The 12,279-nt window shown below is 43.8% G+C and overlaps 1 protein-coding gene across 2 annotated transcripts in view; it reads right to left on the bottom strand.

Moving 5' to 3' along the window:
* Positions 1–12,279, bottom strand: part of LAS1L (LAS1 like ribosome biogenesis factor) — a 50,026-nt gene that overhangs the window by 12,552 nt on the left and 25,195 nt on the right. For both annotated transcript variants that reach the window (XM_053374140.1, XM_053374139.1), the window contains exons 9-12: positions 6,469–6,554; positions 5,732–5,938; positions 4,242–4,380; positions 3,354–3,703 (exon numbers count right to left, since the gene is read on the bottom strand). In XM_053374140.1, the coding sequence (XP_053230115.1) occupies positions 3,354–3,703; positions 4,242–4,380; positions 5,732–5,938; positions 6,469–6,554 (782 nt within the window). The remainder of the gene's footprint in view (positions 1–3,353; positions 3,704–4,241; positions 4,381–5,731; positions 5,939–6,468; positions 6,555–12,279) is intronic.

Here is a 12,279-nt window from a genome sequence, read left to right on the forward strand (position 1 = left end):
TTTGGTTGATCTTATTGACATCCAGCACCCTTTTAGAATGTGCTTGGAGGGTGTGTGTGTAATTGCTTTTGGTTTGATTTTATATGTTGTGGTCTTGTTGTGAACTGCCCTGAGACCTCTGGGTATAGGGCAGTGTATAAGTTGAATGAATTAATGAATGAATAAACCACCCAGCAGCTAGTGGGTGAGGGAGGGGGGAGAGGGTGGGCCTTGCCCAGCAAGCTTAAAAGCTCTTTATGTGTGGGGTAACCCAAGTGGAGCTTTTAAACTCTCTGCCCTGCTTGGATTTAACTTGCATAATTTCAACCAGCTTGCCTTCAACTGAAACTGAGCAAATTAAATATGTGTAAGATGTGATCATGCTGTATTCCCGGTTTTTCCTCTCCCCAGAGATCAATGTGGGTTAGAATTGAGTTAAAATGTAAGTATGCTTTACGATGGATGGGAAACCTCTTTCAGTCCGAAGGCCACAATCCCTCACAGGCATCCTTCTGGTGTCACATGCCAGTGATAGTTGGGTCTGGAGGCAAAATTGTGTGAAGCCACTTTTTGCATGGCTGGAATGTCTCCTACTGCATGAACTCAGAGGTTGCACACCCATTCCTCTCTATCCTCCATCCAGGCAAGCAATGAACATTGCAGCCAGGCAAAAGCAGGGCTGGTGTGGCCTGGGGAAGGTGCACGGCCTGCAGATAGTCTTTCAAATAAGGTTGGGGGTCATATTTGCCCTTTGGGCTTGAAGTTCCTGATCTCTGCTTCAGAACATCAATAATCGTCAACCCTTCCAAACAAGCACTGAGAGACCAACTTCTTAACATATACAGCCTATGCATGGAGATGATGATGATGATAATTATTATTATTATTATTATTATTATTATTATTATTATTATCCCCCACCCATCTGGCTGCATTGCAGCCCACCTTATGGCAGGCTGCAACTCTACACTGGGTCAGCTTCAGAGTGAGACTTGCATCACTCTAGCCTTGATCTAGCTTGTTTCATAGCCTGGAGCTCCCCAGAAGACAAAGAGACCAATTGGGCTCCACAATGTTGGAGAGGATGCTCAGGAACAATCATGCCAACTATTCATTTCATCTTGGCATTCCATGGACAATCCTGGACTGTCAGCTTTCTTAGCTGGAAATCCCCCAGATCATTCAAGAAACACACACAGTTCCATTAGTTTCTAAAGATGGGTTACCCCATCTTTAGGTGGGAACTACCAGTGTCAGTCCAAAACCTACCCAATGATGGTCTGACCTTGACAAGGGAGTTCATTGCACACTCACACAAATCCTTGGGTCCTTCCCTCATATCATTTTGAAGCAAAAACCATATCAAGGGTCCAATGTGTTGGACCAATGGTCTAGATGACAACTTTGACAATCTGTTTCTTCAGCAGAGCAGGGCAGCAAATGCAGAGCAGTGTGATTCTACTTGAGCCCCCCACTTTGTCATTTGAATACAAACTTATATGTTGAGTTGCCCACAAACATCTAATTGATGCAGTGAATGAGGTGCAGATCAGTTCTGAGCTGTAAACACACTTCAGACTGAGCCATGATTATTTCTGGATAAACCCGCTCAAAATATCCTCACCATTCTGCCCCCCAAAAGAAAACAAGTGTGTGGGTGACACACACACACACACACACACACAGAGAGAGAGAGAGAGAGAGAGAGAGAGAGAGAGAGAGACAGAGAGAGACAGAGACAGAGAGACAGAGAGAGAAAGAGAAAGAGAAAGGGGGGAGGGAGTGAGAGAGAATGAATGAATTTGGGTAGTTTCTAAATGAGTGGAGCATTGAAAACAGATTTTTAATATCTCTTTGGGGCATGTCTAACACAACATTTCTGGAAACTTATTGGGCAACACATTGGGTAACTGCCTGGGAAACTCAATGTGTACTACTTGAGCAATAAGGAAATTAAAAAGATTATTAGAGAGAGCTGGAATTAATACTAAATCTAGTAACAGGTGCTTGAATGAGGCTGACTCAGCCTAGGGGAAAAAACAAGCAACATTCATAGCTCAGAATGATTCTCACAAGCCCGGGCATTTTGCACTGAAGACTACACTAACGCAGAGAATACTTTCTTTTTTTAACATTAGAACTCAGCATCATCCAAAGAAATTGAATGGGCCACATATTCAACACTCAACACACAAATTAACTTATAGGACTGCACCTGGGGTCCTGCAGGCAAAGCAGATATTCTACCACTGATAACTTACAAGAGAGGGTCCTCTTTCTCTCCCTCCACCAACTCATCCCCCCATGTGATTTTATCACTGCAGAACATACTTAGGAAGCTGCCTTGTGCCAAATCAGACCATTAGTCCATTGTCTAAGGCAGGGGTCTGCAACCTTTAAGACAAAAAGAGCCACTTGGACCCGTTTCTGAAGGAAAAAAAACCTGGGAGCTGCAAAACTCGTCATTATAAAAATAACTTTTTTGTCACTTTTTTATTATTTGTTTGACCCATCAGAATTACCCCTCCTCATAGAAATAAACGTTAAATTAACAAGTTACCTTTTTGTGTGTGTGTGTTCTTCACTCCCCTTCAAAACAGTGACCAGTGTACACGCCCCCTTTCAATGCAGTGACCAGCCTACATGCCCCTTACAATGTAGCGGGCGGGTGGGAAGGTGACGTCAGGACGGTGCGTGACTAATGCACGCACCGCCCCCATGCGACGTCACAGCCAGTACAGCGCCCGCCACAGTGGGGAGTGTCGGGGCGCACAATGCGCCTCCTCCCCTCGCTAGTATCCGCCCCGGAGCCGCGGCAAAGGTGTAAAAGAGCCACATGCGGCTCCGGAGCCGCGGGTTGCAGACCCCTGGTCTAAGGCAATAGGTCTTTATGGTTTCAGATGGGTATTTTCCAGGCCCACCTAGAGATGCCTGGGACTTTTTGCATGCCAAGCATGTGTTCCAGGCCTACCTAGAGATGCATGGGACTTTTTGCATGCCAAGCATGTGTTCTACCCTCCATAGCTCCTGCAAAGTTCTATTTCCTCTGATGCAGCAAAGGCCCCTGCTAGGCGAAGAATGAAACTGTGGGCTCAAGTGTCTCTAAGTCACAGGTGCTTAGTTCCACCCTTTTCTATCTCCACTCAACTGTTTGGCTGTAAGTCGCTTTGGGCTGCCCAGGGTAAGAGGAAGTGACTCACAAATCCAAAAATAATATTAACAGTCACCACTGCCACTACCATCATTCCACATACTTGCAACTACTAATCATGATGTGTACAGATACTCAAGACAATGCCAGATGTAAGGCTGGAGACACTCCAGACTGCTTCTTGTTTCTCCCCTTCCCCAGCAAACCAAAAGGCAATTTTTACCTGGGCTGACCTGCCAGACCGACCCAAGCAGAACCATCTTTCTCTCATCAAGATATCCAGGGTAGAGATGTGCTGCCTGAGCTTCTGCCTCTTCCTCCTCCATCTCTTCTTCTTCTTCAATATCTCCCAGTGGCCACTCATGCTTTGTAGTTCTTTTGGCAAGCCCTCTGGCCATATTGCTCTGCTTCACTTGCCACTGTAAGCTCTCCACAGTATAAATAGGCTGCTTGCGGAGTTCTGGGATTGAGCCTGGGCTGGGAACGGTGTCCTCTTGGGTGTAAATAGAGGTGAGGTAGAGAAGCAATTCCTTGGAATCTGGAGGCAAAGGCTGATCCAATTTTTCCAGAATCCTGAGCCCGGAAAGAGAGACATGTGGAGAGAGTGTGATGCAAGGGCAGAACAACTGCTTTCAAATTGAGTTGGCCAAAGCATGTTAGTGTTTAAGAAGCCAGCTGGACATAAAAGGTGCCAATAAATTCCATACCTGCGAGTTTTATTTCCCCATCTCGGTGTGGAGCACACCAAACCACCACACTCCTTGCAAGTGCACCACACTCTCATGTGAACCCAAGCACAGCACTAAGCAAGATCAACTTGGGAAAGTGCAAGGGACAGAGAAAGGGAGGCTTGGAAGGCTTCATTTGATACCCAAGCCTGAGGATCCCCATCTCTGCCCTAGGGTTTGTAAGTGCCAAGGTATTTAGAGTACTTCAAGTAAAAAGTCCCATCTCTTACCTGTGTCCACAGGGCAATGAGGAGCCAGTTCAGAGGCTGAAGTATTGGCTGCACATCATGTTGGTTTCCTGAACTGACTCTTCTGCACTAATACCCTGAAGCCTCCAGGTCTCCACCACCATGCATATTCCAGTGAATGGCTTACATACTTACATGTGCATGAGATGAAGACTCGCCCAGCAAGTAGCTTCTAGGCAACAATCAAGGAGTTTTTGCCACTGCAGTGAAACATTTTGAAGAAATGGCTCCGGGGTGCTTTCGCTATTTGTGTGGGAATGCATTGACTTTTTCTCTTCACGCAGAACCATGAAAGAAAAAGAAAAGAGACACTTAGCTGGCAAAGAAAGAGTGTGTAATCAAATGAGTTGGATTTGAAAAAGGAAGGCCTGGGTCAAAATTCCATATCTGCCATAATGTGGCTTTGGGAAAGTGTCACTTTGTCTCAGCCCCAGTTGTCTTATCTGTAAAATGGAGCCAAGAGTAGCTGATTTAACAGTATGTGTTTTAAAACAGAAAAACAAGTAGATGGAGAGCCAGTTTCGAGAAAACCTCAAGGAGCATGTTTGTCAAATTTTACTAACAGAACAAGGCATTGGTGGGAGCCAGACTGATCAGAAGAACAGAAGTTCAATTGCCATCTAACAGATGGCTTTAAATGGAGATTAGACAAATTCATAGGGGCCAGTTCTATCAAAGGCTATTTGTCAAGTGGAACTTCCATAATCAGAAACAGCCACTTTGAATGCCAGTTGTTGTGAGGGACAGCCATTGCTTTCATGCTCTGCTCATAGACTCCTTCAGAAGTTAGTCCCTGCTAAAATAAGAATGTTAGACTAGATGAATCTTTGGTTCAGTGCAGGACTATCTTTGTGTTCCAATTCTTGAGGCTTAAGCAAAAGGTATCATTAAAAGGAAGAAAATGAGGGTGTAGAAAAGAGCCCTACAAGGAGAGCAACTCCTTTCCAGATTTATAGTAAATGTGACATTGCTAGGTTTTCCCATTCGCTAGTTCCCACAAAACTGCAAATGTAGTTGGCAAGGAACATTAATTCACACTAATGTGTGAATTAACACATTAATGTGTTTCCTCAACCTTCAAGGCTGCGTACACAGAAAGTCATGGTCACCTGTATTCTACTTATTCTACTTGTCTTTTTTGTATGTGGTATATAAACACATAAAATAGCAAAAAAAAAAAATTCATATTGGTTTGCATGTTTTAGATCAGCCTTCCTCAACCTGGTACCCTTCAGAAGTTCTGGCCTCCCACTCTCATGGCTGATAGAAACGGTCATCAAAACTTCTGGTGGGTACCAGGCTGGGGACAGTTACCTTAAATGTTTATTATTATTTGTTTTATTACATTTATATCCAACCTTTACTCCATGGAGCTCAAGGTGGCATACTTAAGTTCTCCTCCCCCCTCCCCCTTTTTATCCTGTGTGGTAGGTTAAGCTGAGAGCGAGTGACTGGCCCAAGTGAGCTTCACTGCTGAGTGGGGACTAGAACTCTGGTCTCCCAGGTCCTAGCCCAACTCTGTAGCCACTACACTACCCTGGTTCTCAAAAAATGTTGCTGTTGATGATGAGGATTAAACAGCACTTTCTGTTGCTTTTTATTCCTGCAAAGGGTACAATACTCACTTGATGGTGCGCTGGTCTCTAAAATTTTTGTGAGCCACCTGATGAGATAGTCTGACCGGAGTTCGGTAATCGAGAAGAATTTCTTCAGCTCACAGAACAGCATCTCGGCCAGAGTCTGTGTGAAGTCTCTAGAGTGCAGGCCCCTCAGGAGGGGGTACCAGAAGCAACCAAAAGACTGAGGGATTCTAAAATCCCAATCCGTGGTTTCTACACCACCACCAAGGGGAGAGAGGAAAAAAGTTATTCAAACAACAACAACCAGGTAATATATTGAACACCACCACATTCCCTTAATTTTTCCTCAAGTTTTAAAGTTATATTTCTGCATGATTATTGTTACTACTGCTATCAGCAGGAGGGTGTAGAACCACAATCATAAGGCTGTATCCAATGCTAGCTCTACTCAAAGCAGAGTCACTGAAATTAATAGACATGATTAACTCAATTTCATTAATTTGAAAAGGCAAGGTGCAGGGCAGTTTACTACTTTCTCAATCTGTCTTTGCCCCCTCCCCACATTCCACATGATTTTTGACTATGATGGCAACCAAAAGCTATTCATTTATATTACTTAAAAATGGTAATACGGTTTCCAGTTTGCTAGGATGTAGCACAGATTTGTTTTATTTATTTTGAGTGGTCAACTGCTGAAACCATGTGCACACATCTGTCAGCCAAAAGAAAATAATAATAATAAATTTTATTTATATCCCGCCCTCCCCAGCCGAAGCACTAACCTAGATGTTCAATATTCAAGATGTTCAGCTCTTCCGTGGTTGGGATGAGAAAGCCATCATCAAGCAACACTTCGATCATAGCCTCCCTAGAGTCATTACAAATCTCAGTGAGTTTCCTTCCTTCCGCTCTACCACTCCATATGAGCACCAGTCACCATTGGTATAACCTGACATTCTTCAATTGTGCTTATTTAATGCCAAACCATTAGAAAGAACAAGGCTTGAGTAGATTGCACACTTCCTCCTTCCCTTCTGATCTTGGTGTAGCTATTAACCTTAGTTCATTGTTACATTCCAATGGCCAAAAGACTGTTTGCACCTGCCTACAAACTAGGATCCAATCACAAACCAGAATTTCTTCTCATCTTCATATGCTAGGGAAATGGAATGTTTTCCTTATGCCTGTAGGAGATTCCTGTGAGAGATTAGCAGCCAAACCTAACAAATGCATATTCTTCCCACATAGCATGAGAAGGGGCTAAGTCAACGGAGCTGTATTGCTGATAGGCAGATTCTGAGACCATAGAAATACAAGTGGTAGAAATGGCTCTGTGTGATGTCATTTTCCTTCCTCTCTTGGAGAGGAAGCAACATATAGTACTTCCTGTTCCTCTCTCTCTCATCCTTTGACCAGCCATGAGGGCAGATGGGCCTTCCGCTTGCTTCAGCTTCAGGCATGTGCTATACTGCCTACAGGATATTTTTTTAATGCTGCCATTGCTATGAACCAATGCATGAGTACAAAGCAAGTAAATCTTATTTTAAATATACTTTATAAGTTGTTGCCTGATAGTTTGTTAAGTGGGATAAGAAGTGAGAAGGTAGCTTATTTCATTAGCTGGACTTGCTCAAAATGAGCCTTTACAGCCTAATTTCTATGCTTTTAGCATAGGAGTTATTTGCTGCCAAAGGTGGAATGTTAAAACTGTTCAACCCACACATGTGACCCAGAGGGATAAATTGCAATTAATATATCTTTTTCTACCTATTAAAACCCATCCCACAATTTCATAGTTTGGTATTACATCTGAAGAACATTTTTGCTTTTCTGTTCTGGTTTGGAGTGAAGCTACCAGTTGTGGAAACCAAAATTGAGGAAAGGAAACACACACCCTACACTTACTTCCAATTCTCCAAACTATTGCTGACAGGATAAGAACCAGCCCACTGATAAATCCACAATAATACAGCTTGAGTCTCTATAAGTTCTTATAAGTTCAATAAAGTTGTGGGGGTTTCAAAAAAAAGGAGGGGAGGAATCTGTTTCTAAAACAGGAATATACTACAGCTAATAAAACAGCATGGGGAGACAAATCTCATTTCTGTAAGTGTCATATAATAGTGTTAGTTTCTAAAAGGAAACTTCTAGTTGGAAAGGGAACATGTCATTGTAGTCAGTGCATCAGTTCCAGTTGCTGTAAATAGACACAGCCTCTCCCCCAGGCTGTAAAAATAGCAGCTTGTACTATAATTCAAAAGGCATGTTTCTGCAAAAACTGGGAAATGAACAACAGATCAAAATGAACAAGGGGTAAGTAGGCCTCTGGTCAATTGCTCAGGGACTGCTATGCTGCTGCTATGCTGGAGCAAATTCTAAAACAGCATTAATTCCATGTTCTCTGTTCCACCTACCACCCACCCCCTTACTATTACCTTTCTGGCACCGAAACCTGGAAGCAGGTCGGAAAGGTGAATGCAAAAGATTCCAGGTTTTAGTCCCCAGCAGCAGCTCTCCAGATTTTCCCAGCACTGTCTGCGGATGCCAGAGATTGAACCTGGGACCTTCTGAATGTAAAGCATGTGCTCTACCACTTGAACCACAGCCCTTCTCAAAAGGCATCAGTGAAGCTGGCTCTCACTTCTTCTATCAGAAGCATCCCTGAACAGTACCAGCCCTGCCTCCACTGTTGCTGCCTGCTGCTTTTCTCCACTTGACCTTCAAACCTGTTGGCGGATAAGCAGCTCTGAAGTGGAAGACTTACAAAAGAGAAACAGCAGGCAGGGGAGAAGATTAAGCACATGGACATAAACACAAACACTGCTTTTTGCAACTGTCTCTCATATATTCCATTTTTATCCTACCTCAAGCTCATGCTCAAGGATTTTCCATCCATCCCCACAGGGTTTGCTCTGGGGATGTGGTGGTACCTCATCAAAATGCCCTCAGGTGGGTCCCCTCCATTGCTGGGCCCCTGTGGCAATAGTAACAACACCATTTAAAGTCTCTACAAATGTTGTGGTGCAGTGCTTTGTCAGGGGGCATTGCGATGCACTGGCAGAAGCTGGTGCTTATTCAGAACTTCATCTATGAAATAAGGGGGACTGCTAGAGCTGACATCCACAGCAGCCCAAGATGGTGTGTGGTGATGCCAGCCAATGACCAGCCCCACGCCTCCTTACTTTCAGGGAAGTCAATGTATCATATGTTCATGGACCACGCCCTGGGGTGTACAAACCCCTTATTTAACAAACAGGCATTTCTGCCCTGATCTGGCAACAATGGAAGGCTTAGACTACTTCTTTAAAAGGGAGGGAGAGAAAGAAGGAGAGGTGCACTTGATCATATTCCCGCACCCTTCATAAACATATTTTTCTTTACCCTGGTAATTTTAAGAAAGCAAAAGCCACCCCCTCTTCACAAAGCCTGTTCAGAGCCTGGAGAAGTCCTGCAACAGAGAGAAAGTGCTCAACTCCTGGCCTCTAAAAAGCTGCAGGCTATTTAAAACAGATGGTTTCAAGCTTGTGGAAGGTAATGGGCCCAGCTCTTATCATGTCTCTGAAACCAAGGAAATTCTTCCCAATGAAATGGGGAACCAAAACTTGAGTTTCTTGCTCAGTCACAAACCTCAACCCTCAGTGGAACTAGCTCAGGTGACCCATGGAGAAACCCCCTTCCTGGTTTCCATGCCCATCCATGTCCAGAACAGGTGCACCTTCTCTCCATATGTATATGGAGAGAAGTATAATGGGCTACCTCCCAGTAGCCCAGTTTCTGCTAGAACACCAATGTGACTAAGAACCTTGAACATTAAACTATCAACATCTTGAATAATATGACCTCAGCAATTCTGCTGCTAGTAGCCTTGTACCCGATATTGCTAAGAAATTCTAGGAAAGTGGGGCTGGCGTGAGTTTTGCAAGGCTCTGCCCACCATCTTGATTCAAATAGCATCCACTCATATCTAAATATAGTTGAAAACCTGCTCATAGATCTCAGGAATGATCATGCAAAATTGGGTTATATCTTAAGAAAGCGTTTGCTAACCAGGTGTTCTCCAGATGTTTTAGACTACAACTCCTTTCAGTCCCTGGAAAGCAACCAGGTTGGCAAAGGCTGTCTTAAGAGGTGTCCAAATGTACAGCAAACAAACAACATTCCAAAATATACAGGAAATATATAGTAAAGGCTGGCTATCAATATGTGATGTCAATCTTACTACACTGAATTTTATTTTATTTTATAGGAGAATCACTTCCATTTGGAAGGCTGCACCCAGGAGTGGCCCTCTGTGGGCCACTCACCTACCAATTACCTGATGTAATAAGGCATCTGGTTATCAAAACTTCCAAGCCACAGCTGCAAAGGAAATTTCTACAAGTATGGGCAAGGTGGTCAGAGTTTGCCCAAAACTGATTAGTATGCTTGAGGGCAAGTTATCAGGCCCAACGGCCAGATGTTCTCCAACACCACTTAAAAGTTCTTGTGATATTACAGTATTGTATTCATTATATAAATTTATATACTGCTTTTCATATTTAAGTACCAAAGCAGCATACAACATACAAACACAATAGACCATCAACTAGCTTTTTTCTTTTTTTTTTACACTGAGTACAAATGAATGCTACAGGCTAGAGATGCGCCCACTGCTCCCCACTCTTGACCCCCATACATTTAAAAGGAGCACCTGAATGAAGCCTACACATAAACTTCTACATGTGTAATCTGGTACCTGGGAAGTGGGAGGGTCCCAGATTGAGCATTCTGTTGCTTAGTGCATTACCATAAGACATTGTGCACTGGTGATTGCTTATTACATGATTTCTGATACTGAGAAAGAAATGGTAAAAGAAAGATCCAATTTGTTAGTACTCTCACAAATAGCAAAGATGTCTCCAGACGTTGCAAGTAGTTAGGATTACAATAAGATGATGCTGCCTCTGTAAAAGACATTGGCTTGAAACATTTCCAGACCTTTGACTAAATAAACAATCTATGGCCTTTAAGACAGTTGAGGGTGAGGGCAGTTGTTTTGTTTATTATATTGTTTGTTTTTACACTGTAAACTGTCCTGCAATCATCAGATGAAGGACAGCATATAAATTTGAAAAACAAATAATAAACATCCTGAGGGAAAGACATTGGCTCCCCATGGTGCAGATAATACTTTAAGGCATGGAGGTCAAGGAACACGTCACAGTCAAACCTCCCATAGTTCTCCCCCCCACTTCCCCTCTTTCGTTAACAAATGTACGCATGAAAAAGGGTGAAAACCTAAATGACCTGAAGGGAAAGATAACTCTGACGTGGGCCTCTTTCCCCAAAGGTCACCTGAGGAACAATCATCATGTCTCATCAAGAGGACGCAGATGTTTTAAGCGAGGGGATTGCACCAATAAGTTGTTGCTTTCTAAATGCTATCCACTTCTTCAAAGTACTTCCCCCCACCCTGGATGTTGGAAATTTTCCAGTTGCTATGCAGCTGAAGCTGCATGGAACTTCAGTCAGGTGGCAATTTCTACTTAATAAAAGTATAATAAAATAAACTGGGGGAGAAGAGGAAGCAAAAACAAAACCACTCATATTCACATCCCTGAAGAGCTTGAGATCTGGTTTAAATTTCTCACCCAGAAGAACATCTACAACAGCCTTGGCTAACCTGGTGCCCTCTAGTCTTTTCAGATCATCATCATCATCATCATAATTTATTATTTATACCCCGTCCATCTGGCTGAGTTTCCCCAGCCACTCTGGGCGACTCCCAATCGCATGTTAAAAACAATACAGTGGTACCTCGGGTTAAGTAAAGTACTTAATTCATTCTGGAGGTCTGTACTTAACCTGAAACTGTTCTTAACCTGAAGCACCACTTTAGCTAATGGGGCCTCCTGCTGCTGCCGCGCCGCCAGAGCACGATTTCTGTTCTCATCCTGAAGCAAAGTTCTTAATCTGAAGCACTATTTCTGGGTTAGCGGAGTCTGTAACCTGAAGCGTATGTAACCTGAAGTGTATGTAACCTGAGGTACCACTGTACAGCACTAAATATTAAAAACTTCCCTAAACAGAGCTGCCTTCAGATGTCTTTTAAAGATAGGATAGCTGCTTATTTCCTTCATATCTGAAGGGAGGGTGTTTCACAGGGCGGGCGCCACTACCGAGAAGGCCCTCTGTCTGGTTCCCTGTAACCTCACTTCTCGCAATGAGGGAACCGCCAGAAGGCCCTCGGCGCTGGATCTCAGTGTCCGGGCTGAACAATGGGGGTGGAGACGCTCCTTCAGGTATACAGGACCAAGGCCGTTTAGGGCTTTAAAGGTCAGCACCAACACTTGTGCTCGGAAACGTACTGGGAGCCAATGCAGATCTCTCAGGACCTGTGTTATGTGGTCCCAGTGGCCACTCCCAGTCACCAGTCTAGCTGCCGCATTCTGGATTAATTGCAGTTTCTGGGTCAAATTCAAAGGTAGCCCCACATAGAGCACATTGCAGTAGTCCAAGTGGGAGATAACTAGAGCATGTACCACTCTCGCGAGACAGTCTGCGGGCAGGTAGGGTCTTAGCCTGCGTACCAGGTGGAGCTGATAGACAGCCGC

Source organism: Podarcis raffonei, chromosome Z (assembly GCF_027172205.1).
Source record: "Podarcis raffonei isolate rPodRaf1 chromosome Z, rPodRaf1.pri, whole genome shotgun sequence".
NCBI classification, from domain to species: Eukaryota; Metazoa; Chordata; class Lepidosauria; order Squamata; family Lacertidae; genus Podarcis; species Podarcis raffonei.